At 49.7% G+C, this 27,417-nt stretch overlaps 9 protein-coding genes across 10 annotated transcripts; 5 read left to right on the forward strand and 4 right to left on the reverse strand.

Annotated features, from left to right (window-relative positions):
* Nucleotides 1–888: 888 nt before the first annotated feature.
* On the reverse strand, nt 889–3,900 carry TrAtP1_005105 (uncharacterized protein). 2 transcript variants are annotated; one of them, XM_066112585.1, is made up of 5 exons: nt 2,388–3,900; nt 2,171–2,301; nt 2,049–2,113; nt 1,214–1,984; nt 889–1,151 (listed from the first exon to the last, which is right to left on the reverse strand). In XM_066112585.1, exons 2-5 carry the CDS (start codon nt 2,298–2,300, stop codon nt 1,089–1,091), a joined length of 1,029 nt encoding a protein of 342 aa, XP_065968670.1. In that variant the 5' UTR covers nt 2,301; nt 2,388–3,900; the 3' UTR covers nt 889–1,088. The 2 variants fall into 2 exon arrangements, with proteins under 2 accessions (XP_065968670.1, XP_013938811.2); XM_014083336.2 differs by having other exon boundaries at nt 1,214–2,113; nt 2,171–2,398.
* Nucleotides 3,901–4,241: 341 nt separating this feature from the next.
* Nucleotides 4,242–5,633, reverse strand: TrAtP1_005106 (uncharacterized protein; the record flags this gene model as incomplete). The annotated part of the gene is made up of 1 exon (XM_014084428.2): nt 4,242–5,633. One exon carries the CDS (start codon nt 5,631–5,633, stop codon nt 4,242–4,244), a length of 1,392 nt encoding a protein of 463 aa, XP_013939903.2.
* A 1,931-nt stretch (nt 5,634–7,564) lies between these two features.
* Nucleotides 7,565–9,536, forward strand: TrAtP1_005107 (uncharacterized protein). The gene is made up of 5 exons (XM_014083275.2): nt 7,565–7,872; nt 7,924–7,988; nt 8,063–8,894; nt 9,029–9,211; nt 9,273–9,536. The coding sequence occupies exons 1-5, from the start codon at nt 7,625–7,627 to the stop codon at nt 9,331–9,333; spliced, it is 1,389 nt and encodes a 462-aa protein (XP_013938750.1). The 5' UTR covers nt 7,565–7,624; the 3' UTR covers nt 9,334–9,536.
* Nucleotides 9,537–11,866: 2,330 nt separating this feature from the next.
* On the forward strand, nt 11,867–13,931 carry TrAtP1_005108 (uncharacterized protein; the record flags this gene model as incomplete). The annotated part of the gene is made up of 3 exons (XM_014084429.2): nt 11,867–12,025; nt 12,080–13,645; nt 13,704–13,931. 3 exons carry the CDS (start codon nt 11,867–11,869, stop codon nt 13,929–13,931), a joined length of 1,953 nt encoding a protein of 650 aa, XP_013939904.1.
* Nucleotides 13,932–15,008: 1,077 nt separating this feature from the next.
* On the forward strand, nt 15,009–16,397 carry TrAtP1_005109 (uncharacterized protein). The gene is made up of 2 exons (XM_014084430.2): nt 15,009–15,423; nt 15,515–16,397. Exon 2 carries the CDS (start codon nt 15,626–15,628, stop codon nt 16,187–16,189), a length of 564 nt encoding a protein of 187 aa, XP_013939905.1. The 5' UTR covers nt 15,009–15,423; nt 15,515–15,625; the 3' UTR covers nt 16,190–16,397.
* A 60-nt stretch (nt 16,398–16,457) lies between these two features.
* On the reverse strand, nt 16,458–18,850 carry TrAtP1_005110 (uncharacterized protein; the record flags this gene model as incomplete). Its single annotated transcript, XM_066112586.1, has 4 exons — nt 17,300–18,850; nt 17,125–17,236; nt 16,859–17,059; nt 16,458–16,803 (listed from the first exon to the last, which is right to left on the reverse strand). Exons 1-4 carry the CDS (start codon nt 18,063–18,065, stop codon nt 16,458–16,460), a joined length of 1,425 nt encoding a protein of 474 aa, XP_065968671.1. The 5' UTR covers nt 18,066–18,850.
* Nucleotides 18,851–19,126: 276 nt separating this feature from the next.
* On the forward strand, nt 19,127–21,269 carry TrAtP1_005111 (uncharacterized protein). Its single transcript, XM_014084431.2, has 2 exons — nt 19,127–19,692; nt 19,756–21,269. Exons 1-2 carry the CDS (start codon nt 19,427–19,429, stop codon nt 21,035–21,037), a joined length of 1,548 nt encoding a protein of 515 aa, XP_013939906.1. The 5' UTR covers nt 19,127–19,426; the 3' UTR covers nt 21,038–21,269.
* On the forward strand, nt 21,270–26,748 carry TrAtP1_005113 (uncharacterized protein). The gene is made up of 4 exons (XM_014084433.2): nt 21,270–23,985; nt 24,129–25,291; nt 25,344–25,456; nt 25,514–26,748. The coding sequence occupies exons 1-4, from the start codon at nt 23,698–23,700 to the stop codon at nt 26,158–26,160; spliced, it is 2,211 nt and encodes a 736-aa protein (XP_013939908.2). The 5' UTR covers nt 21,270–23,697; the 3' UTR covers nt 26,161–26,748.
* Nucleotides 21,425–22,102, reverse strand: TrAtP1_005112 (uncharacterized protein; the record flags this gene model as incomplete). The annotated part of the gene is made up of 1 exon (XM_066112587.1): nt 21,425–22,102. The coding sequence occupies one exon, from the start codon at nt 22,100–22,102 to the stop codon at nt 21,425–21,427; it is 678 nt and encodes a 225-aa protein (XP_065968672.1).
* Nucleotides 26,749–27,417: the final 669 nt, after the last annotated feature.

The following is a 27,417-nucleotide window of genomic DNA, read 5'->3' on the forward strand; positions in this document are numbered from 1 at the left end:
CACCTTGGAGAAGAAGCCCCACTAAAAGCGAAAATGCACCTGTCATCTGTTTTCAAATATTAAGCTCCTGTCCTTCTTATTGTCACATATCGGTTCAATTGAGTTGAAAAGTTAGTTCATGATGTAATTGAACCACGTACAGTGCCAAGTCAAGGGAGCTACGTCCTGAGCTGGTGGTAAATTGTAAGCGACACAGTATGAACAATTTGGTTCTTAGACCCGAGCTACTCAATCATGACGAGGATATGAACGTCTAATATGTTCCATCTTCAAAGAGCAGCAAAATAATCGTATGTGGCACCCCCATGCCGGACGTTATACTCCCCTCAACCTGTACAGGTGCATATATCACCTGATTCGCCATACGTTGCATAACAGCGTTCAATGTTATCAACGCTTAATTATTTAGCCTACTAGACTTTGAAAGATCCCTATTCGATCCGTACAAGCAAAGCATTCGCGCTTCTGCCGTGGCAAGGCGCTCGGATATAACCAGGAGAGGAAAGAGAAAAAAAGAACAAAAATGGAAGCTCATTCGAAACTGCCTGAAAAGCGAATGCCAGGGCGCCTCGCTCGCAATTCCTCAATCTGGCATAACGTCTTTCGGAAGTCGGAACGAAACAGCGTAGTATCAGTTGACGATCCTTCATATGCGTCCGTAAAAGGGTATCTCGCAGCTGGCGTTTATTGCGGACCAGCGGCGTCTCTCAGGTTCATATGCGCGCCAACAACTGTCAATACTCGTCAAAAATACAATGGTCATTTGATCATGCGCAGTTTGCAGTTGTGGCAGGGTTAGCCTGCCAGGCTAAGTATCTAGGGGACCTTGGGGACGCAAGCCAGCAATTCCATGTTCGGTTTTATTCTGTAAAAAGGTGACAAGGGTTTGAGGTTAAAGTTTAATGATGCCTTGTCCATCTCTATGGACCAGTGGTATACAAAATATTCTTCTATGTAGCGATGTCTATCTATAACGAGGCTCATTCTCTGTGCTGAGCTAGGTATCTTTGGCTGATCTAATTTCTCTAAAAATGCAACTTAACATGAATGATGCAGAATAATGTAGTAGTTTACTATCTTTGGCGCGCCTAGATCTCTTCGTATGAAGGTGGAGGATCCATCACCAGGATATCGAACGAAGATGAAGTATGCTATGCAGTGTTAGCTTCTTGCGTATGGCGACCATGAAACATTCTTGACATATAAGACTTACTGAAATGCTGCCCTGCGGCCCTACCGATATACCAATACTGATTTCAGCTGCATGCTTTATCTGCATTAGGCATGATTCGAATGTTGGTCTGAGGCTGAGCATAGACAGGCGCCCCCAAGTTCCCGTATCGAGCTCCAGTATTTCCGAATCGATTGGAATAAGACTGGATAGCTCAACTCCCGATGCATTTTGATCGACTCGTTGCGTAGCCGACCCAGCTGCTGCGATAGTGGACGTCTTAAAGTTGATGTTTATGCTCCGAACAAAAACTTTCCCAATCGCTTCGGATGGGCTGTGGATATTGAATCGGATGCGGTTTGCTTGGCCTCGGACAAAGATTGGTGGCTCAGGATGCACGACTTGGACGTGTATAGATGGCGTGTATGCCGGCAAGCCATCAGGCCCGGGCTGCAGACTTTTTTTGCCATCTTTTTGTTGTAGCGTTAACGGTAGGCTGGAGATGGATAATGGTGCTGGCGAGTTGGATGAAAAGTTGCTGCTAAGTTGCAATGGCTTTGTGACCCTCTTTTTTGTAGATAGACCGCCAAATATAGGTCTGTCCGCGGCCGCAGTGATGTAATATTCCACCTTGATCTTAGAACTGCCTCCACTTACACTTGTTGAAGGAGGAAGTTGGCATGGTTGAGGGTGTTTAGAGCATTTCATGTGAGATGGGAATTGAAATTTGAAAGGCATAAAATGAACGTCGTCATCCGGGTTGTTTTGGCTCGAGGTATTTTCGTATTCAAGTTGTTTCGTTTCTTCGAATAGCTTGGAACATGTTAGATGAGAGTGATGTTGATGTTGTGAAACTTGGTGGTGGTTCATCTCATACCGTATATACAGCGTTATCAATATTAGGGCCAGCGACTTGAGCAGGTACCGAAATCATTAATCGGCCTGGACATTGTTAGCTTCAAATATAAAAGAAAATTTGTCCTCACAAGGCCATCTCACCTCCAATGGTAGCTGTGCAATGAGGCCGCTTCTGGCTCGCGATGCCCGAAATAATCAATGTTCCCTGAAGCTCATCCCCTGGCCTTAATGACGTATCGCCCCCATGGTTGATGTTTAATAGCAATTTCATTCTTGACAGAAATGTGAGTTTGGCACTTGGTATATCTCAAAGGTAGAAGACGAGGCTCTAATCAAGTGGCGAAAGCGATGTACGTACTTGAAAACGAGTTTAGAAACGATGCGTTAATAAAGAGAAAATGCTTTCATTTCATGCCTGGTGATCGTCAAACCTGATTATCTAACACGCCGAGATTTACTTTCGTCATTGTTCTCGCTGACAGTTACCAAAGATGGTTTAGACTCAACGTCAGCCCCACAGCGAGATGCCATTGTGAGTGAAGCAGTTGTCTATTCAATAACTCGTTACAAATAAAGGGGGCACATAATTGTTATTATGGAAGCTACTCTCATTTGGCTCTTCCGTGTAAATGCCGAAGAAGCATTACTCGCTCGTTGAAGAGGGAAGCTGTATCTCTTCACAAGTAGCCATATGCGCGATGACGAAAACAGGTGGGTCAAGCGAGATGACGACGAGAGGCATGATGGCTGGTCTCCTGACAATTTCGACCCTGCTTCATATTTAACACGATTTCATAAAAGTCTTTGCATTGTGTAGTTCTGCGAGATGTATCTTATGGCATTCTATGGACCGTGGTACGATGATCTCCCGCCCTTAGCCCTACTGGAAACCTTGCAGGGGATATGTGGGCAGTATGATGGATCATTCTTAAAGGGATAAAAGGTGCGATGGCCAATGATGTGTTTCCAAAGATTCCATCATCTTCGTCCTGCTTCTACGGTTGCGAGACTGCATGTACCGGACTAATTTCGCGTCCAAAGCAAAGATGGCGAATGCAATCACTGTCTAATCGCCTTCCTGGCGTTGCTTGAATAGGGTTAGGCTACCGGAATCATCTTCTGTGGTGTATTGAGCAGCTATCCAGGTATCGAGATCTCTATACGCGTAATATACAAGCCGCATTGCTACACTTTCCCCGCGGGATCAGCATCTAACAATTTGTTCTTAGTACTCAGTACTCTAAGAATGGGTAGATTATAGTGTCATACAAAAAAGTCCCTCCTCCTTGTTGCAAAACCGGATTCTCTCCCGCCCTACTTTGACGAAGCGGACAAAAGCCCAGCAATGATACAAACGCCCTAAATCTGGCCGCTTTCATGGACAACCTTCCTGCAGTTCCGATAGGCAGTTCAAGCTCCATTCGAATCTGGGAACTAAAATCGCGCGTCCCATTTACGGTCCACCGCAAAAAGGTACTTGTAGTTCCCCAACGCGGCCAAACGAAGCATCTAGCCCAAGATTAAAGTTGCGCCAATGAGGGGTTCGCATAAGTCCGTAAGTGGAATTGGACGATCTGGCCCTTTGAGATGTTGCCCATTTGGTAGGGAGAAGAAATTTGGGCATGGAACGCCCCCGTCCTCGGCCGCATGTCCTGGCACAGCTATGGAAGGCAAGAAGCAAGAGGGAATGAAGAACCGGGGAACTTGTACAAAAGTTTGAACGCAAAGTTTTATTGTAGAAGAATACTCTACATCTTCAGGCTACCTAGGCTATGATTGAATGCCTCATATGCATAGTGAATGCGAGTGATTCCCTCCTGCTAGTATACAGCGGCCGTATCATGCTCCTGTGCGATGATGATGAGCCTCAGGAGAAGAATCACGATTGACAACGGCAACTATAGCGAACATTTGTGACCCAAATAAAGAATTCAAGTAAACCAATTATAAAATGGTAAACCCCAATACCCAACACACAATCCAACATATATAAAAAAAAAGCAACGTTCTATCCCACCCATCGATTCCCAACCGTTGAAGAGTGCATTTTGGCCTGCGCCAACCGATTGTGAGACAAGTATAGCCGTCTCGATCTCGATATAGATCTCAGTCACTCCGCAGCAAAATTGTTGTCGATAAAGAAGAGCAAGAGCCTTGCCAATTAACACCTGTACTCCGCGTCTTTATTCGCTGGCCGGATGCAATTGCTCTTCTAAGCGCACCACATTTGAACTTGCACGTTGACAAGGTTGTCGAGGACGCCAAAGTCAAGGCCATCCTGCTTGAACGCGACGACAATCATGTCGAAGTTCTCCTCCAGGTGTTCGGCAGTCCAGTTTGCATCATCCAGGCGCGTGAGACTGGGCAAAGCCTCTTGGCTGACAAGCGGATCAGCGAAAGAGACGCTGACTTTCTCCGACTTGGCAAGCGACTTGGCCAGTTCAAGGCCAGGCGAGTTGACAAGGTGAGACTGGCCGCGCTTGAAGCCCATGCCGACGACGAGAACACGAGGCATGTCCTCGCCAGTTCGCTTCGAGTAAAGCTCATCAATGACACGCTCTCCAATCTCGGCAGGGCGAGCGTACATTCTCTCCGAAGCCGCTTGAAGCAGAGGAAAGGCGCTGTTGGACAGCAAATAGTAGGGGTTGACGGGAATGCAGTGTCCGCCAACACCAAGGCCAGGCGAGTAGGGCATGTAGCCAAACGGCTTGGTTGCAGCGGCATTGCTGACTTCAAAGGGGTCAATGCTGATGGGCTCACAGGCGTCGGCCATCTCGTTGGAGAAAGCAATGCCCATCATGCGCTGGCAGTTTTCGTAGAGCTTGGTCATCTCAGCCACTTCCGGCTTGGAGACAGGGACGACCCGTTCAAAGGCGGTAGAGTAAAGCTTGGTGATGGACTCCAGCGAGCCCGGAGCAACATCGTCGAGGCCGGAGATGATCTTCGGGATGGCATAGGCTGGCGGCTCAGTGCGGCCGGGGTCGACACGCTCAGGCGACATTCCAGCAAAGAGACCCTTTCTTTTGGCGAGGGGTCCGAGAAGCTTTCTCGTCATGCCAACGGCGACTGAGCTTTCAATCACGACGGTCGAGCCTGGAGCTGCATAATTCTCCACAGTGGTGAGAGCACTTTGAAGGTACGAAGTATCGACGGTCTTGTCCTTCAGGAGGAGGGTAGGGACCGAGATGAGGAAGTGCGAAGCTCCACGGAGATCTTTCGCCTCCGAAGTGATGCGGACTCTCTCGTTGCCATGGTATTTGGCAGAAAGATCCTTGACACGAGTCTCGGAGACGTCGTATCCGAGAACGTTGAAGCAGCGAGAGAAGACATCAGTGAGATGCTCACCCACGTAGCCGACGCCGATGACTGCGACGAGAGGCTCTGGTTCGGCAAATGAAGACCTCTCGGATCTGAGGACTTCTACAGAGGAACTGACTTCAAGAGATGGCGGCGCGCCAGACTCGGAAGTTTCTTCTCCAGGTGGGGAAACGTCGTAGATGTAATCCCAAGTCTTGGGATCTTCGTCCTCTTCCTTGATGGCAGCGAGCCGTTCACTGATCTCTTCTGGAGCCGGCACGTCTCCCGTGTAACCCATGTCAGACATTGTGAGCGAGCGAGTGAATTGGCAGAGTGTTAACGAGAGACTTGGCAAAGGTAGCAATGAAACTTGAGTGATTGACGAGTGATTGAAGACTGGATTCGACCCAGATGAGACTGTTAGCAAGATGCTGCAGACTCTGGCACTGGGAGAATTGCTTGAGAGGGAGAAGAGAAGAGAAGAGAGAAGGTCCGCAAGATGGGAGAAAGAATATAGACTTTCGGAACAGTACGCAGATAAACATCATACGCGTACTGAAAGCCGCCACGGTTTTGGCCGAGGAAGTAAACGGCATATGACCGAGAGAAGCGCTAAAATTTGGCTTCAGGGCTTGGGATTCTTTTATAATAAAGGTAAATGTTATTTGCTGTATATCTAAACGGTGTAATTTCGGAGTTGTACCGACTTCAGCAACCCGTTATCTACTTGTCCATGTATTCATCGATATCTTACACTTCGAGAAGCAAGATACTGAGATGAGATGATCGGATTCGGTTAATGAGATGTAAAGTCGTGTCCGGATAGAATCCGAAAGCGAGTGTTTGGATCTCAATACGGCTATGCCATCAGGGTCAATCTAGTTCTCAATAATGTAAAATTGGGCCGTATAATCTACCATTCCTCATCTTTCCAGGGCTAATGGCAAACAGACATTGAAAATGGACAGCCCGCTGGCGCCAACTCCCAAAACGTAGGCAACAGGGTTTGGACTTGTAACAGCCACTGTGGTACTACAAATCTTTAATACGATGTGGGAATCGCACAATCTCCTCGTAGCAGCCAAAGATTGGAAAGGTACCTTGAGTATACTTATGTACCGGCTCTGCGCCACGTCAAGTTAAACCGACAAAGGTTCATATATGTGGCCTTAAGATCTCGGCTGGTCCCGTAAATGGAGCCGAAACTTTAGATATGATCAAATTCATACGTAGAGGCAAAGTTCGGAGGCCTTGGGGGGGCGTATTAGAAAATGAAATGCCGAAGTCGCTGCTTCGTTTAGTCTGCAAACAGGCTGCGCGAGACTGTCAGGAACAAGAGAGCCATGAGATAATCTGTACTACTCTCCATATTCCTAGACTTTGAAGTGAGGCATCAATGCCACAGCTATTGCTGCTGTATGATGAACTCCTTGACACCGCATTCATGTCTCAAGTATCAGCTTGGAGGAAAAAGAAAAAAGACTCGTTCATACATATCTCGTATAACTCAGGCGGCGAGCTTCTTAGATAGACGCCCAGTCATGGGCGTGAAGGTACTGAATTTATCCGTACAAGCTGCGAATACGTACTGACAACGCCATAAAAGCCAAGGAAAAGGCAATTCAGGCCCTAACCCTCATCTAAATTTAGTCAGGGGAATCTTTTCTTTTGTTGTTGTTTTTCTTTTAGCTAATGCTGTAACGTAAGCCAACGCATAATACGAACGATCATCTTATACCACTAATTGGCTATCTCAACGCTGTGCCAAATGATGCTATTTCTCCATCTGTGTTCCGGTGCACTGCAGATTCCACGCTGACATAGGTCATAGCCAGCTACGACCAGGTAATAACGCGGAGTTTTACAAGCATTTGATTCGATCAGAGTGCCCAAGAGCGAGTTGATGGTGTGATGTTGCGGCTCCCCAACGCAAGTCTCTTTAGCTAGTGTAGGCAACTATCGCGAGATGGTGGAGCGCACACATTGCCGGCATTGCGTGGGCCATGGAGAGGGATTTCTCGCAGGTTGACTTTGAGGCTGTCGCAATCTGTTATCCACCGGCAAAAAAATGCCGCCTCAAACCCACACCACAATCCGTTTCCAGCGAGCTTAGATATCGTTGAACAGTGGCTATTGAGGATCGTGGATTTTCCCAGCGCATTGCACGTGAAGGTAATGGTGGGATTAATGATATATACCATGTATTCTAACTTTGATTTATACATCGTCTCTTTTGGCATCAACTCCGTCTTCCCCCCTTTTTCCTAAAGTGACACCTGTGGCGACGATATTACCGAAATGAAGCTCAATGTTGCTACTACGGCGGTGATCGCCTTTACATTCTCCGAGGCCATCTATGCGGCTCCTGAGAAAATCAACAGTCGCTTCGAGTATGTCCTAGAGCCCCGTGATAAGAAATGCGGCCCAGACGTTGGCAGCTGTGGTGAAGGCGAGTGTTGTTCGGAGGCTGGCTTTTGTGGTACTTCTGCAGAATACTGCGCTGGATCACAATGCCAGCTCGATTATAGCTACTCCTGCGATACACAGTATGTGAAACTTTTGGTGTGAAATATCCGAGTCTGACGGATGCTATTTAGAACCAGCCCTCCAGGAGAAAGCACCGAAGGCATCTCCCGAGGGCACATTGGCGATGTTCCATATGGTTAGTCTTTAGACTGTTGCTCTATTCCTGACTTGAAGAAAGCCAGATACAATTCAAAGCTGACCAGATGTTAGCCTCTACGATTACTCAATGCATCGAGTCTGGCCATGTTGCCTTGACATTTGATGACGGGCCCTACGTGTATACAAGCCAACTCCTTGACATCCTTGACAAAAACGATGTTAAAGCGACGTTTTTCATCGCGGGAAATAACAGGGGCAAGGGTCGTATAGACGACGAATCAACAGGCTGGCCGTCCATTGTTCGGCGCATGCATGATTCTGGGCACCAGCTCGCAAGTCACACTTGGACACACCGCAATCTCAACGAGGCTTCTGACCATGTTCGAGAAACGGAAATGATCTACAACGAGATGGCATTCCGCAATCTCCTTGGTTTCATACCGACTTATATGCGTCCGCCGTTCCTGGAGTGCAGTGTGAAATCTGGATGCATGGACACAATGGACAAGCTGGGCTACCACGTTATCAGCACAAACCTTGACACCAAGGACTATGAGAACGACGAGACTTCGTTGATTCATGTCTCCGAGGACCGCTTCTCCTCCATGCAGGACTCTGATGAAACTAACCATGATTACATCGTTCTCGCACACGATGTCCACTATCAGACAGTCGTGACTCTCACCGAATACATGATCGAAGTGAGTAGGAGCCGAGGATACAAGCTTGTGACTGTTGGAGAATGCCTTGGCGATCCATATGAGAACTGGTACCGCAATGCGCGGACTACTAAACGTGATGTTGATGTGGCTGTTGGGCCGGGAGACAACACCAAAAACAAAACAGAGCCCGTCATCTTAGGAGATCACAGGTGTGGTAGCAAATTTGGTGCAACTTGCAAGGGCTCCAGGCATGGCAGATGCTGTTCATATTATGGATATTGGTAAGAGAGCAATAACCCCTCTTGCGATTTGCGTGCTTGTACTACTTGCCTTTTCCCCAAAACCAGCCCCCCATTCTTGAGAAATACACAGGCACCTGTGATATATGGTCTACTGACGGTGGCAAAAACTACAGCGGCAATAGCATGGCGCACTGCGGAACTGGTTGCGACTCGGAATATGGAGTTTGCGCCACCTATGGGCAAGGCACAGCAGTTCTTCCCATCTACAACACGACGAATGGCCTTTGCGGGGACCGTTTCTCAGCTACATGCAAAAACTACAAGAACAAAAACTGCTGCTCCAAGCACGGCTTCTGGTGAGTGCCTCCTCTACATCTTTACTAACGATGATGGCTTCCACTGACTTATACTATTCAGTGGCAATTCCAGCGCTCACTGCGAAGATGGATGCCAGACGAAATATGGAAGATGCTGGTAAGCTCTCAAGGGCACAGCAAAATGCGAGCATAATACAACTATTGGGATTTGAACTGTGGGCGGAGTTTGATATTTTATAAAAAGAGGTGCCGTGGCTCTCAGATGAGCTGTGATGTAGGCCTCTATTCAACATAAGGCCTGGTTACATGTTTTATGTTACCATGGAGGGATTTTGCATTCCAAGTCTGCATTTACTGTTGAGAGGGGTGATTTGATCTCTGAGATTTAATGTTTTGCAATTTATCTGCTTCATAGCTTTGAAATTTATAGGACATTATGCTCGCGATTTTTCGTCAAATCTGACAGTACGCATGACCACACATCAGCCAGATACATGGAAGTAGGTTCATATCAAAAGCCCAACAAAATCTCTACTACACCGAAGACGTTCCACAGCGTTCTCCCCACAATAACCCTCATTGCCTGGCGCTCCTGGGACGATGAAGTATACCGCCCAGGGAATTCGTGTTCCCGATGCATGCTTGGTGCCGCTTTCAATAATCCAATCTTTGTGAAAAATGTCGTGATTCTCTCGGCTGTACGTTACCGGCGACAACACAGCAGTGGCTGATCGGAGGACAAAACTGTAATTCTCAACCTCTGCTTGCAAGAAGCGCCGATCATCAGAAGAAGATGCTCCCATTCGTATTCGTGCCATGGACTAAAAACGCCTGGACACCACGAAGATTAGCGTAAAGGCTACTGCAGGTCCACCGGACACTTTTCAATACTTGTACTTGTGGTTATTCCAGAGGATGACGCAGCATCATGAATGAGCCTGTCGTTTCAGGCTTGTGCTAATAGGGAGAGGCGAAGAATGATTTGGACCATCCAGTGGAAAAACGTCACCCATCCCGGCCAACTCGAGGGGAAACTGATAATCAAGTAACACAAAGGCGAACCAGCATCATCGTGTAGCTGGAGTTCCGGAGTGCACCACGCATGGAGGATGTAGCTTGTTCCGGTCGTACGCGCCATAGAGCCGAAGCTTGATGCGGTATGACTTCCAAGCCTTGCAAATAAGCTTGTTTGATGGCTGGGGAGGCCAAGCACAGCTGGCCAACCATGTTGTGCCATGTAGGGAGGTGAGGGTACGAAATATGGGGATTTCTGCTGCAAAGGCACGAACCTGGGGGACAGCAAGGTCCGGAGGTTTTCTCCTAAGCTTTGATTTGCTCACCTTGATGGTGCTACATAAGATACACCCCCTGTGGATACGAAATATGAAGACGGGTGCTTCGGTGGTACTGCTTTGGCTCTGGGTCTAGACGTCGGTTAGTAGATGCCATGGAAGGCCATGGAACTTGATGAAATGGAGGCAGGCAATATATCGACATATGCAAGCCCACGATATCACATTAGGCAGTAGATGCTTCACAAGATCCCAAGTGGCACAGTGACTGGCAACTATCAAGCTAGAGACACGGTTCGTAGAGATGAATAGAATGACTGCTGGGTAAAAGATTGCAACCAATGTGCCATCTGAGTTTCTTCCAGCCTGAAATGTAGGCAGGTGCAACAACAGACTCGACTTCGTGTTCGCCGACTCCAGTGATTCGTCATGGACGATCCGCAGAAGATGTAGCATCTAACTGACGAGTAAAAAGACCCCCATCCGGCCCGCTGGGCGAATGCATACATACATATCAAAGCCGAATTTGTGTGTCACCTCCGCTCCATGCCATAAAACTCAATTCTGAGGGTCTTGGCGTCAGGTCGAGGCGCATTAGCTCAAGCCCTGTAGCCTCTTGGGATGTACATCCAGATGCCTCAGGGTTACTTCGTATTCACAGGCCGCCGGTACGGACCGCAACTGAGATCTGGCTCTCGATTGGGGCCACTCAGAAATCTGGAAGCTTCTTTGGTGTTGTTTTCAACGTTTTTGGTAGAGTATTACCGTAGTATCTACCGCTGGTAGCTTTATACGAGATGGGTGTCGTGTAAGGCCGGATTGGACCATAAAATTGGCTATTAGCTCTGTTGAAGCAAAGCACAAAACGTTGGGTAGTTCATGGGGAACGAGGCTTTTATACCCATATTACACTGTTCAGATTTCCACATTGACGAAACCATAACCGATTAGACATTTCTTGGACGACAAAATTAGAATCCGGCCTCCCAAGGTGCGGCTTGAGCTCCGAGTATCATCCATGTAAATCCCTCGATTAAACTTTCTTGACCCTCACGATAGAGCCCCCCAACTCGGCCAAGGTGTCTTAATCCTGGGGCGTGGACACGTAATAGGAGGCCAATTTTTCCAAAACTTTATGCCTTTTTCAATTTTCCCCTTGTTGTAGTCTTTGGGCTGCTATTCTTCCTCCATTCTTCTCACCAAACATCCGTCTTCACCACACTTGCTTTCATTTGCTACGAACACACTCGCTCGATATCATCTGAAATACCACTGCTATATTGCATTTTTCTGCTCTCCATTTAGTCCCCTGGACTATCTGTCACTGAATACACTGCACGCTTCCTCTCTTCACTCGCTCACGTCAACTCTATACTATTCAATATAGTAGGTGGTAATCACCATGACTGCTCCGACATCTTCGGAAATGTCTCGCACCTCTGCCGAGTCGGGGGATATCGCCCTCCAGCGGCCTACCAGAGCGGACCGCTCTAAGAAGCCCCCAGTCTCCCTGTTAAACAACAACAAAAACGGCCTGGATGTGTCTGCCTCTCGGGAATCTGTAAGTAAATCGCGAGTAAATACCGCAAACAGCATCGTCTAACAAGATTTTTAGTCCGTCATCCGCAACATCAACGGCAGCTTCCAACCAGGCGGCGCCCAGACCTCGTCTCAAGCCTCTCTCGGAATCGACTCTGCCGCCTCTTTTACGTCTTCGATCCTCCAGGAAGAGGCAAGGCTCCGCTGGGACTCCAAATTCGAGCTCGAAAAGGTCTCCAAGACTCTCCTCACGCTGCAGAAATGGCTTCTCATTCTTGTTCTGCTCACGGTAAACGGTCTCCTCATCTGGGTCTCTTACACATACTACCAGCTGTTCTACATGTTCATCATCCTGCTCAGCTCAAACACCACGCTTCAACTGATCATGATGGTTTGCATTCTCATCAACTGGATTTGCAGACACGCCATGCCTTGGTGGTTCGGCAAGAAAGAGATTATCCCTGCAGAACCTGAGAAAATGGTCCTCCTCCTGCCTTGCTATAACGAAACTCACGAGGAACTGACTCGCTCTCTGGACTCTCTCGTCATACAAGCGGGTATCGATGCCCATCCTCGAGTCATCTTCATCGTTGTTGATGGCGATGCTCGCGGCCCCGGTATGACCAAGACCACTCAGGAATACCTCCTCCAGGATATCCTTGGACCTGGCCAGATCCGACGATTCGAAAATGGTTACCGTGCCCGCGATGGTCTCTTCATGCCTGTCAAGGTCCAAACTGGCTACTACAAGGGTATCCCATACGTCTTTGTCGGAAAGAGCTACAACCAAGGCAAACGCGATAGTCTGTGCTTTGCTCGCTCGCTTCTCTACCACTTCAAGATGCGCTCGGAGAATATCCTCACCATGTTCAACAATGATCTCTACGAGTACATTGGCAACAGCTTTGTTCAATTCGGCGTCGACACGGTTGACTACCTTGTTGGTATGGACGCAGACACTGTCTTTGACAAGGACTGCATCCGCGAGATGCTCCGCGAGATTCGCCAGAATCCCAACATCGTCGGTGTCTGCGGCCACGTCTGTGTCGACTTTGACGGCAAGTGGTTCTCCCCATGGTCTCTCTACCAATCGGTTGAATATTCCCAAACCCAAGGCCTGCGCCGCATGTTCCAGTCTCGCATCACCGGCAAGGTCAACTGTCTCCCTGGCTGCTGTCAACTGATCCGCGTCGACGAGTCCACCTTTGGTGATGCCGTCCTCCGCGATCGCTTCGGATACTGCCCCAAGCCCAACGACCTCATGACTCAACACATCATGGGCAACTACTCGGAAGACAGCATCCACGCGTCCATCATCTTCAGCCTGCACCCCGACAAGCTCACGGCACAGGCTCTGCGCGCCAAGGCATACACCATTGTTCCCCAAAACTGGAAAGTCTTCTTGTCACAGCGCAAGCGTTGGGCTCTTGGCAGCATCTCCAACGAGTTCGTCATGATCTTCAGGCCAGGCATCGTCATGATGGAGAGACTTCAAAGCATCATTGCCGTCATGACATGGGCCATTACTCCATTCATCATCGCCGCCGTGGTTGAGCTCATCATGCTCTTTGTCAGAAGGGGCCCAGATTTGTTCCATGATACAATCTTCATCTCCCTGATTACGATCTTGTTTACACGCTACGTAAGTACTAACATCCAACTCCATTTTTCATTTCCAGCTACTAACGTTTCGACAACAGTTCTATGCATTCTGCGTCGGCTTCTGGCTTCCCCGAAACATGAAGGAGCGCATCCAATATTTTGTCGGCTACTTCATCCACTTCCTCACCTCTCCCTTTATGAACATCATCATCATGATTTACTCGCTCTTCAACTCTGATGACTTCAAATGGGGCAAGACTCGCGAAGTAGTCAAGAGTGACGACGAGGGCGAGAAAGCACCTGACGCCGACCGCAACGCCCATTGACTTGGTGCATGCCGCACCGAGGGTCGTGGGGATGAGGGGGGGAGGAGAGTGTTGAGGGGAAAGATGTGGTGGTGTATGAGTACAGAAGAAAAGTTTGACACCCAAAATGGTGAGTGCGATTTCATCAGCTATTTACTTGCAGCAACAAGTTGAACTAACCACTTCTATTAGAGCGTATAAATTGTACCACGTTACATATATTATGGGGGACCGAGGCTAGAGACCATCTCCTGTCGGTTTCTAGACTGCAAAGGGCGCTTGAAGCCCGACGGCAGATATGGAGAAGAGCAATCATCCGCCTCGGTGAGTACAAGCGCTTTTATTCATTCAATGACCAAAGCTGATATCGATTTCCAGCCATCGGAAGATGCTTCGCCTTCATCCTTGTCAACCACATTCTCAGAACTTTAGCTCGTTTTATCTTTTATCTTAGAAGAGCATTGCTTCTGTTTATTGTTTTAACAAGAAGGCGGCGTTAGCTCTTTTCTCGACAACTTCAACTGAGCTACGACTCGTCGTTTGCCCCGCTGGCTACGGGATATTTCATCAGTCATGATTTCGGTTATTGGTTTCGGTTATTGGTTTCTGTTATTGGTTTCAGTCACTCCTTTGTTGTAAAGAAAAGTTTGGACATACATATTTTACTACTCCTTTAATTTTAATACTCTGTTTTGTTTTACGGCGTCGAATATATGACAAATTGTCATGTCTCCCAGCGATTAGTTAGATCATTAAAACTTGATTAAACCCCAGTTTATGAGTCTATCGCCAGCTAAATGTGACGACTTTGCCATTTCATTGCGTTTCCAGATAGATCCATCTATCCATGTTAGCTATCACGATCCAACACATTCAAACGACCAAGTAACCCTCTTCCTTAACAATGTTATACGCATGAAACATGTCTCACAGGAAACCCCCCCTCCATGCTTATACTACCGCCATCTTAGATCCCCCTCCAGCCATACCTCCATCTCATAGACTAGAATCAGGCACATGCCCAATCCCACCCCTGCTAGCATCCTCCTCCTCTGCCTCCAGCCAACACCAATCCCTGTCCATCCACACCATCATCAAAACCTGTCTAGCACATGCATAGGCACGGCAGTCTAGCGGCCTCGCATACCACACCACACCACCAGTCACACAATCTGCCATCAAACAAAAGCCGTCAGCTCACCTTGTTTTGGCATTTTTGGGAAATCCTACCTGCGCGTAGCCCAAATGGATGAAGAAGTAAATGCACACCAGCCAGATGGTTGTCTGCGCTAACGGACCGCATGGCCACATCATCTGACTCACAAATACATCTCGACCTCTATTGGTGCAAATGCTAGAGATCTTCTTTGTACGAAGAGTTCATGCAGGACAAGTAGGTAGGTAACCATCCATTTCTGAATGCTTTTGACATCTTAACATATCTCTACGGCGCGGCCCCTCTTATACGCGCACGCGTAAAACACAGCAGATGGTGCCAAAGAATAGGTGGCATGTAAGTGCAATCTCACAAGATCCAGCAACATGCAAATTAATTTAATCCACCAAAAGGAATGCGACTAACAGCCTTCCACTTTACCAAAAAGTCCATAAAAGCATAACCCTCCTCATCTTTTCTTTCTCTGTCTGTACGTCTGCCGTCTTGTCAGTTTGTCAGGGCGCACACATTCCAACCAACATCCCATCCGCCTCCAAAAATGCATCTCCCTCCCACTCCAACAAAAGCGCTTCTCAACATCCGCCAAGATCTCGTCCTTACACAAACCATCATCCGCCCATTAACCACCTTCGTCACAACAATCACCTTTGGCGCCACCGAGCCAGCGGCCGCTACAAGCACCGTCGCCGCTGTGCCCGTCCCCATATCGCACCACCATGGCCTCTCAGGCGGCCAACTAGGCGCCATACTGGGCTCTGTGGTCGGCGTCGTCGTTTTGGCCCTCATTATCGGTTTTTGCTATGTTGGAAAGAAGAAGACTACTGTCGCGTATGAAGAGGAGGAGAAAGTCAAGAAGAGGAAGCGAAGAAATTCTCACAGCACTCGCAGCAGTACCCGCGGTGTATATCAATATGCAGAGGAGGACGTTTACTATTATACGGCTCCGAGAAAGAAGTCGTCCACCAAAAAGGGCAACGTCTCGATCCAAACGCCAGCTCCAGCGGTTGTCTCAGAGAGGATACCTGGAGGGCCCAAGTTCCCCAGCTATCGCGCAATCCCGATATCGAACCCAAGGAATCCTCAAATTCGGCGAACAGCATAAAAGGCTGACTGACACGCAAGTCAGCTATGATCAAAAGCTCTCACTCGTCCAGGCGTAAACGCGAATTGGGAGAGTAATGATATGATGATGAATAAAATGAATCACGAGTCTATCGGAGCGAGGTGTCTGGCATTGGAAAGGGCAATGACGAGCCCATTCTCATGTAGTTATAATCGTAGTGATATTTTATAATGACTAATGACTAACGACTAATCTTCTGGCTCCATGTGAGATTGCGTCCCTCAACAAATTGTCCTAATCCTACACCTCAAACTGTATCATCACCCGGGTCTCCTCCACACTTGTGAGACTTTTCAATCACTGTTGCGAGTTGGGCAGCCTGGTTCAACTCTCTCTGGACACCTCGTTTGCTACTTGGATTGAGAGAAGTCTTGTCTCGGGCAGGAATACCATCAAGGCTCAAAGCAAGCTGAGCTACCGCACGGCCAGCAGCCTTGGTGTTCAATGTAAAAGCCTCCCAGTTGATGTTTTCGAGGTCATCGCAAGGTTGATGGTAACACTGGTCTGCTGGTGCCCCTGCTCCGGTAAAGATACCTGACGAGGGAATGCCAAGCTTCAAAAAGGCGACATAATCGGAAGATGAACCGAATCCGCTTCCCATGTGATTAGCTTTCAGCCTCACCTAGCATCTCGGCGGCCTGTACTCACCCATAATAAACATCTTTGCCATTGGCCTGAAGATAGTCAAAGAGAATATGGCCACCAGTCTTGTGGGCGTCGGAATCAGCATACACAGCGTAGCTGGGCTGCTTGGAGCCAATCATGTCATAGTTGAAGTAAAAGCGGATCGCGTCTGCATCTTCTTCGGACAGATGCTGGCCATAGTAGAGAGAGCCGACCAGACCGACCCTATTATGTGCGAGAATCAGTATCCGTCCAATCAAGTTGCTTGAGGAATGATGGCATGCACTTACTCCTCTGCGCCCCACCAAGCAAATCGTACTTTGTTGACGATCCCTTCGTACTTCATGAGAGATGTGGCTATCTCAAGGAGAGCAGCCGTGCCACTGCCGTCGTCGTTGACACCTAAATTGTTCATGACAAATCAGTTGGACGTCGTGACAGGTCACTCAATGGGGATGTACGCACCAGGGCCGGCTTGAACTGAGTCAAGATGAGCACCTAGCATGATGACATTGTCAGGGTCGCCCTGTCTCGTTTCTGCGATGACGTTCCAGGACTTTCTGTACTCATTCACACAATCGACAATAAGCGAGACGAATAGCTCTTCGCCATCTGCGATGCGTTCTTTCCAGTCCAAGCCATCCTCCAGCCTAATGATGCCAGCCGGAACCAGTAATCCAACGTTTGCAATGCCCAGAGAGGCTGGGACAATGGTTTCTCCAGGTTCGTTGTTGTACAAGATGACGGCCCGCGCACCACGGGACTTGGCAAGCTTGAGCTTGTCGGAAATCGGACATACGCCGCGTTTGACAAGGGCAATCTTTTCAGAGGCATCGATGCCATCCCATTGGTCCTCGAAACAGCCAGACCCCCGCTCATCGTCCACGGGCGTGTCGATGAGCACAGCGCTGACACCACGAGGCAGAGGCGTGGCAGTATTGTACTGAAGGCTGATGACAAACACGTCTTCCTCCTCGGGCCCTGCGACGGAGATGGCATGAGTGGTTTCGAAAGGATGGAAGAAAGGCTGGACCCAAGTGTCAAACGCATTGCCGAAGCGTTTATGCATGTGGCTGAGGATGAAGTCGACTGATTCGTTGTAGCCGGCAGTCCCAAAAGCGCGGTTTCCACCATTTGATGAAGCAATGTGGTTCAACCTCCAGAGTATACCTTGAAGACTGTGTGGTACAGGCCAGTCAGCACGCATTTCAAGACATGTAAAGGGGGGCATGGCATGAGCTGGTGTTACTGTTGCTCCTCAATATCTCCTTCAACCACATCTGGCGAAAGGTAAACCTCAGCGACGGCAGCTGTGGCAAAGAAGCCGAGCCAGGCTGAAATATTCCAAAACTTCATGGTGCAGGGGGTTTGTGGACTTTGGTGATACTGTTATCGCAGGGTATGCCAATATCCTATAGCAGGAAAAACAGAATATTGATGATGGCTCGGGATGCTGTATGGTGTTGTCGTTGGTGATACTCGGCCAGAGGAAGTTAAATATCGCTACGCACTACTTGTAAAGAAGAAGCTGTTTCGCTTCACAGCTGCCCGCTAATGGGCCGTCCCTGCTAGCCAAGACTCTTTTCGCAATCAAGCCCTGGTACTCACCAAGTTAAGGTTGCCTTGCCGATTCTTCAAGAGGAAGCTGCCAGAGGCAATCTCAACACCTTATCGTCTTGGCAACAGACAGGGCAGGTCTAAGCAGCCCTCACGCCTCGGCGGAGACTGCTGGCGCAGCGAATAGCTGAGCCTATTGGCGCCCGCATGGACATTTGCCATGTTTAGCAGAAGACTCTAGCTTATGAAGATGCGAGAAGCTTGGGGTAACATCATGTACTTTCAGAGGGCAATATGCTCCGTGTTAGTGGCGAAGCTGCGTCAAAGTCCCTTGCCATGGAGCTTGGCATTCCGGATTGTCCAGAAGAATTGTCCCTGCTTCTGGCGACTGATTCATAACGAAAAACTGTGAAACGGAATCTTTTATTTGAAATTATAAATAGCTGATAGCTAATCAAGGAGATTGTGTTTGAGAAACTCCATTCAATTATCTGGATATAGAAGAATCATACAGTTGACATACAGTTGGCGATCCAGGTTTAGCGTCTTTCCTCACTGCCGGTCTAGGAAATTCCCTAATTTGGACTGTAAGCACGCCACAGCAATTGCCACTGCTATGAAGCATCACATCGCATCGCATCATTTGCACGACAAAATGGCATAATCAAGCTGGCACGGAGTTTGAAATTGGCCCGTCAAGACGGAATAAAATTTCAATCAAGACCAAATGATCCATATGCCTCCAATTCTCGCCTGAACCTGAAATGCAGCGCTCTCTATTCTCCGAACCACCGACGGAGATTTAAACCCGGACAAACTGGTTTTTGCGCAAGCCCCGCCACGCCCAATTAAGCTTTCTAGTCTAAAAAGGACCCCTCCATGTGACAAGCGCATATCGCCGGCAGAGCGAAGAAAAAGAATAAAAAAAAGCCTTCGCCCCTGGCTTGCAACTCCTCATCTCACCACCGCTTATCCCACGATATCCTGCGAGAAAGCTTCCTTTTGGCTCTCTCTCGCAACCACCCGCAAATAACCATGGCCGACTCTCAGATCCCCCAAACCCGGCGCAATGCCCCTACCGTCCTCTCAGCGGCCGATCTGATCGGCAACACGCCACTTGTGAGGCTCAACAAGGTCCCCCAGAGCCTGGGCATTGAGTGCGAGGTCTACGCCAAGACGGAGCTCTTCAATGCTGGCGGCAGTGTCAAGGACCGAATTGCACTGCGGATGATTGAGGAGGCCGAGAAGAGCGGCCGAATCAAGCCTGGCGACACATTGATCGAGCCCACCAGTGGAAACACGTATGTCCAGCCCAGCAGAATCATCTCAAGCCCATCAACCATATACTAACCTCGTCTCTGCAGTGGCATTGGTCTCGCTCTGGTCGGCGCCATCAAGGGCTACAAGACCATCATCACCCTGCCCGAGAAAATGTCCGCCGAAAAGGTCTCTGTGCTGCGTGCCCTCGGCGCCACCATCATCCGTACACCCACCCAGGCTGCCTGGGACGCCCCCGAGTCGCACATTGGTGTTGCCCGCCGTCTCGAGAAGGAGATCCCGAACGCCCACATTCTCGACCAGTACAGCAACCCAGCCAACCCCGATGCTCACGAGTTTGGCACTGCCGAGGAGATCTGGGAGCAGACTGGCGGCAAGGTGACCGCCGTCATTGCGGGTGCTGGAACCGGTGGCACCATCACCGGTATCGCCAAGGGCCTGAAGAAGCACAACAAGGACATCAAGATTATCGCCGCCGATCCCCACGGCAGTATCCTGGCTCTGCCCGAGTCCCTTAACGAGGAGCACATGAACGAGGGATACAAGGTGGAGGGCATTGGCTACGACTTCATCCCCGACGTCCTGGACCGCGAGATTGTCGACAAGTGGTACAAGACCGACGACCAAAAGTCCTTTTACCTCGCACGACGCCTGATTGCCGAGGAGGGTCTGCTTGTCGGCGGTAGCTCCGGCTCTGCCATGGCCGCCATGCTGCTGGCCGTCAAGGAGTACGGCTTCAAGAAGGGCGACACCGTCGTGGTTGTTCTCCCCGACAGCATCCGCAGCTACCTCTCCAAGTTTGCCGACGATGACTGGCTGTCTGCCAACGGACTGCTGTCCGTCAACGGAATCGAATCCGCGCCCCAGGGCAGCAACACGACTTCCGACCCTTACCAGGGCGCCACCATTGCTTCTCTCCGCCTAAAGCCGGTGACTTCAGTCGAGGCCACTGCCTCATGCTCAGAGGCCATTGAGACCATGCGCGACAAGGGCTTCGATCAGCTGCCCGTCCTTTCCGCCACCAGCAAGCTGGTCGGCCTTGTCACTCTTGGCAACCTCCTCAGCTACATCTCTCGCGGTCGCGCAACGGCCGAGACCCAAGTCAAGGACGTCATGTTCGACTTTGGCAGACTGGATGAGATTGTCACCGACCCGCGCAAGTTGACCAGCGGAACCAAGGCCGGCAGCAAGCGCAAGTTTGTCGAGATCACCATGGAGACTCCCCTGTCCACTCTCAGCAAGTTCTTTGAGTGGAACAGCGCTGCTGTTGTGACCGACGGCAAGGGCGATTCTCAGTCTCTGTCCAAGCCCATTGCTGTCGTTACCAAGGTTGACCTGCTCACCTGGATGGTCAGCCAGAAGAAATAATTGCATCCTTTATATATAATATGCGATCTTGACTGTTATTTTTCCTCTTCTGTTTCATATTTGGCGTTGATTATAATTTTGGATTACGAGGTTTTGAAAACAGCAGCGTGTTGTTTGCGGACTGCGAGGGATAGGGATAGATCAACTACTTTGCGTGGGCCTGATAGACTCAACATCTAGGGCATCTTCATGTGTCCATGAATGGAAATTCATTAAACGTCGTTATATACATGATTTATACAAAAGTGTGAATGGAACTGCGTAATTATCATTATTTTTTAGCTGAATTCTCTGCCCTTCCTCCATCATTAAAACACGTATATAGCCGAATATCATAAGTATACGTGACCCAATCAAGTCTATATTCCCATCATTTCACGTGCCATTTCATCCAACTACCCTCTGAGCGATCCACCACCACCATTTATCAGCGCCAGGCTCTTCAGTCGAGACGCTACCAGCCAGCACGTCAATGTCGATATCAAACTCGTTCATCTGCTGGAAAGTGAATTTCTCGGATCCGTACTCTCCCAGCCAGCCATCCTGCTCCTCTGAGCCAACATCGTCGATTCCAACACCCGAGTCGAGCAGGCCCTTGCTTTTGGAGGCGCGGATTCGGGACAGCTCCATCTCCAGGTGGCTCTTGACCATGGTGGCAGGCAAGGCAGTGAACAAGTCCATCTTGTTAGCCGCAATGAGCACCGGGATAGAAGCCTTGTCCTTGCCCTTGGAAGAAGCCCTCTTTTGCAGAAACAGTAGCACGTCGTAGAGATAGGCAGCCGTAGGCGCAATGGTCTCTTGCTCCCCAAGAGCGGCTGCGTCAACCATGAAAACAACGGCCTTTACCTTTTCCGTGCGAGCCAGCTTGCCCATCGCGACGTTGCGAAGCTTTCCGTGGCCGGGGGTATCGACCAGGAGAAACTTTGTGTGCGTGCCTGTAGCATCGTCGAAGTTGCGGAACGAGGCCTTGGTAGCAGAGTCGGTGGAGGCGTTGAGCTCGACCGAGTGCGCGATCTGCGAGGTGTGCGTCTTGGAAGGGTTTGCGCCGCGCTCGAAGAGGGTCATGAGAGACGTCTTGCCGGAGTTGTCGGGGCCCAGGAGGAGGACGCTGGGCGGGACGGTGTATGACGAGGAGGAGGCGAGGACGAGGTGGAAGATGAGGGGGCCGCCGAGGATGATGATGATGCCGATGATGACGAGGGGGGATGGACGGCGTCATGATTGCCTCGACGATTTCGGTAAAGGTGGCCATGGCGGGCGGGTTTCTGGGTTGTTCGTCGCTTTGATTGAGGGACGAGCTGCTGTATGAAGTCGGGTGCTACTCGCAACAAGATTTATTGGATTCAGCAGTCCCCCTTTTGGCGATGAGAAGACGTGGCCTGATGAGTCCAACGGGCGATTTTCGGTGCAGGGAATTGGGCCCCCCCGTCCTCGTCGAACGATGCAAGTGCGCGCGGATGTTGGAGATGCCGAGTCGGACGAGATGCGATTTCGACGCTTCTGTCAAGTTTGGGGGCCTGTAAGTTGTCCCCAAGGGTATTTTTTGGTGGGGTAGGTGTGGCGAGGGAGGTTGCGCCACAGGTGAAGAGAGGAAGCTCGGTGTGGCTTTTACTGTGACTGCAGGTGACGAGATGATGCTGCGAGCTGTGGAAGCAGTTTAACCAGCATTGTTTTATTCTATGGTTTTTTTTCTTGAATTTTGATTTTCATTCATTAGAATTACCGTCCCATTGTTACTGGAAGGTCTGCTCATAATTGCTGTTGGCATCTCATGTGTTCAGCTAGAATATCTACCTTGTCTTCAGCTGGATGGGGCATTCAGCTAAAATGTCTTGGAAACAAGCAGCTAGTACTACAAGACTCAAACAATTGAAAGTAAAAAAAAAATCGCATGTACATATATAGGCCACCAGCACCGCATCTACACCGGCAATCCAGACTCAGAATCCTCTTTATACGACATTGCAATCACATCGTGTTCGCCTAGTCCATCTCCAGATTGTTAAGCGCCGCATGGGCTCCCTCCAGGCCCTCTAGCCACTAAACGCCTAGTGACGGAGCGCTAATCTCCCAATTTCAACCCCTGGATCTGTCACCTTCAGGCAATTGCATGCTGTATGTACAGCATGATTGATGCATTTGCTGTGCCCCAAACGATTGATCCTTCCTGCAGTGCCAAACTCTTGCCCCTCCATTATCATTATTAATCTTAATTTCTTTCTTCAACTTCATCTCATCGTACAGTCTTTGTCTTTTATACTAAAATCTCAGCGACTTCATGGCTGTGCTGCGCCATCTTCAGGCCCTCCACTAGCATCGCGTAATACGGCCGTTATCGATATCGCATCTTGTCTCTAATCCGGATCCCGTCGTTTCTCTCCACCAAGTCTCACCCTCGTCGATCTCTAGATCCGTCTCGTCATCTTCCTCGCCTAAGGAGCCGCCAAATCCGAGAGAGCCTGCCCCTGGCCGTTTAGTCTTTCTGTGCCTCTGTCGCTTCTGCAGCCGAAAGGGCCTCTTCGCGTATCCGTAATCAAGGTACGGGTTTCAGCCCTTCAGCCCAACAGCGGCTGTGCAGATCGGCTCGGCTTGACTCTCTCGTTCCATCTCTCGCTTCCTCGTCTTTGCAACTCTTCTGGCTCCCTGTTCTCTGTGGGTACATGGGTAGTAACAAACCGCCAGCTCGCGCAAGGAACTCTTCGGCCGCCTCATCCACCACCGCCGCGGCCGCGCCTTTGCGAATGCAACCGTCGTCCAAGTCCGCAGCCGCCGTGCCCAAGCTCAACAGCGAGATGGAGATGGGCAGCCTGCCGGCGGACGAGGCCGCGCCCGAGAACGACATCATGCAGCTGGCCCGCATTGGCGACATCCCGGGCATGGAGAAGCTGTTTGAGTCGGGCGAGTTCGACGCCACATACACCGACGGCGAGGGCATCACGCCGCTACATGTGAGTGCAGTTCTGCTCTGGCTATAGCCGCAGCTGTGGTCAAGCTATGGCAATGCTATGGCCAAGCTATGGCCAAAGCTGCAATCGGAAACATGGCACATTTGGCCCAGAATCCAGAGCTACAACTGACATGTGTGTTACAGTGGGCTGCCATCAACAACCAGTATGCCATGTGCGCATTCCTCATCGAGCACGGCGGCGAGCTCAACAAAAAGGGCGGCGAGTCCATTGCGACGCCTCTGCAGTGGGCGGCCCAGCGATGCCACTTCTACACCGTCAACCTGCTGCTCCAGCGCGGCGCCGACCCTCTGATTACCGATTCCCAGGGCTACAACACCCTCCACATCTCGACCTTCAACGGCAACGTGCTGCTCATCGTCCTGCTCCTGCACCAGGGCATCCCCGTCGACGTCCTCGACAGCTACGGCCACACGGCGCTCATGTGGGCGGCCTACAAGGGCTTCCCGCAGCTGGTGGACATCTTCTTGCGATGGGGGGCCAACGTCCACGCCACCGACGAGCAGGGCTTCACCCCGCTGCACTGGGCCCTGGTCAAGGGCAATGCCGCCTGCGTCCTCAAGATGATCGAGTACGGCGCCGACCGCTTTGCCAAGACCGACACGGGCAAGACGCCGGCCCTCACCGCGACCGAGCTCAACACCACGCCGGCCTGGCACCGTGCGCTGCGCGAGTGCGGCTATGACCAGGACGGACATGTCGCCGTGCCTCCGTGGCCGGGTGCGAGCTACTTTTTGAAGGACAAGAAGGCTTTCATTACAAAATTCATGTTCCTGTGGCCCTTTTTGATGGTCTGGATGACGCTGCTGATCCTGTCCCACGGTGCCATATACTTTGGTCTACCGCTGTCGGTGGGCGCGGCATACGGCCTCCTGTACGTTGCAAAGCAGGTGCTTGAATATGCTCCGTCCGACATGCGATCATTCCACAAGACTCCCTGGATGGCTGGAATCTTTGCAGGGTCGCTGTTTCTGGTTGGCTTTAGCTGGCTCACGGTCATTTTGCCGTCTACCATTGGATGGTGGGGTGGATCTTCGCATACCCTCTTGAATCTCGCCTTTGGAGCCGCCTTTGGGCTGACGGCCTTTTTCTATATCGCTTCCATGAGATACGATCCAGGCTTTGTGCCCAAGATGAATGGCATTGCGGAGCAGAAAGCTGTCATTGACGAGCTTCTCAAGTCGTGGAAATACGACGATGCCAACTTCTGCGTCGTCTGTATGATTCGAACGCCGCTTCGAAGCAAGCACTGCCGTCGTTGCCAGCGATGCGTGGCCAAGCATGACCAGTAAGTTGGGCCCGTATTGATGTCAAGGGGCAAGCGAGCTAACAGCGAACAGTCACTGCCCATGGATCAACAATTGCGTTGGCATCAACAACCACCGCCATTTCTTCTTTTACCTAATCTCTCTCACTGTCGGAATTCCCCTATACGACTGGCTGCTGTATTATTGTATGACTGAGCTCTCCCAAACCATTGACGTATTGTTGCTAACAATTTACTCTTTAGATTATGCTCAAATCACGCCCGAGGCCCCAGATTCATGCTTTCTTTTCGGACCCAATACCTGCCGAGTTATAAACGCAGATCCTTACACACTTTGCCTCGCCATATGGGCATCCCTTCAGCTTACATGGGTTTCCATGCTTGTCTTTACCCAGTTCATCCAGGTTGCTCGTGCCATGACTACGTACGAGAACATGACGGGCATCCGCGCCAATACCTCTTTGTCCAACGCCTTTACATCTACTGGCGCTCCGCTCGATCCCAACCACCCGTCTGTGACAGCTCCTGCAACACCAGGCGGTGCTCACGCTGGCCATGGCCACGGGCACAAGCACAAGGGCGGCCTCATCAAGCAGTGGAGTCAACTCCTCGGCGTCGATCCCTTTATTGAGACTATTACCGGCCGTGGCGCCGCTACCGCCAAGAACAAGCGCAAGAAGAAGAACCCCTACAGCAGGGGCTGCGTTACCAACTGCAAAGACTTTTGGTGTGATTCAGCCCCCATCTTTGGTCAGCGGGAACCAGGACAGGCATCGCTTGGTGGCAGTAAAGTTGACTACACAGCAATGTACGAGACGCCCACTCTTATGAGCATCACTGGAATAAGAACCCGAGGCGATTACGAGGCAGTCGAAACGGAAGAAGTATAAGCAACAAGAACATGCGTGCAGCGTTTGTCGTTTGGAAAAGAATTTGAAAAGGAATAACCAATTGTAATATGGTCTGATGAAGGCATGGCTAGACTCTTGGAGGGAGGCTGGCCTGGTTTAAATTTCTCTCCTCGTTTTTAATCTTGCTTGTCTTCTGTTGAGGACTGGAACCAGGGTCCAGATGCGTGTTGGAGTGTTGTATTATCTTGGATTGGTCACAAACTGGGATGCTGGGTGAGAAAGACTCGAATGATTAATGACAGCCACTCTGATAGAAACGAAGGCATGTGCCACATGGCGTTGGAGAGGCACGGTTTGGTTTGCATAGCACCGTATATTTGCTCAGACACGTTTTATAAAGCATCATTATGAGCATAGGAGGTAGCAGAATAATCATGTAATGACTCGACAGCCTTGGGCTTTCAGTCTTATAGAAGAGACGATGTGTAAATATATGTGGTGATGACTTGACATTGTGGACCTATTAAAGAATTATTTTCACATGTTTATTTTCTACAATGTACAGGCTGTTTGCTCGAGCGTTGGGTGCCATCTTGGCTACCCTAAAAATGGGGCGTAAGATGTCAGTCTCCGCTAGTGTAGATTAAATAACTGTGAAATGGAGCCGGCACTGGTTGACAGCTCGGGAGTTTAAGAGTTACCCTGAATCCTTTCGATAGAAGGAACAGCTACTTTTTTTTCTTGTTTTTTTCTTTTTTCTTTTTTCTAATTTGTTCTTATTACCGCGGAAAATTCTCGATTTCATGTCATCGGAGCAAGAATATCGGAATTCGCATACACAACTTCCGAGGATAACCTTGAGTGAGATGCCGAAGGATCGTAACGGGGATTACTAGCTGTCAATTACGTACGTTCTCCACCTCGTCTAACATGGTTCAATGTACCGGATTTGAGCATTGTTACAAGTCAGAATTTGATTTGGATTTTTATATATACAGAGTTGAAGAAAAGAGGTCATTTCTTTTCTAAGCAGGGCTGCATGTAACCTCTTGAGCAAGAGACTGAACTACGCTTACAACAGAGTGAGTAGTACACACTATTGTACGGCAACTCGATCTGGTTGCTTCACTTGGGCATATGAGGGAATAAGCAGTACATTCAAGTAGCTAGCATATAGTTGCAGTGGAGACTCAAATAGGAATGTGTGAGGATATTCCTGCAGACGCATGCAATGACTGCATTTTGCAACAAGGGTAGAACGAGCTTACAGTGGATTTGCAGTGAAGATGCCGTGTG

The sequence above is a fragment of the Trichoderma atroviride genome, chromosome 2 (genome assembly GCF_020647795.1).
Source record: "Trichoderma atroviride chromosome 2, complete sequence".
Lineage (NCBI taxonomy): Eukaryota > Fungi > Ascomycota > Sordariomycetes > Hypocreales > Hypocreaceae > Trichoderma > Trichoderma atroviride.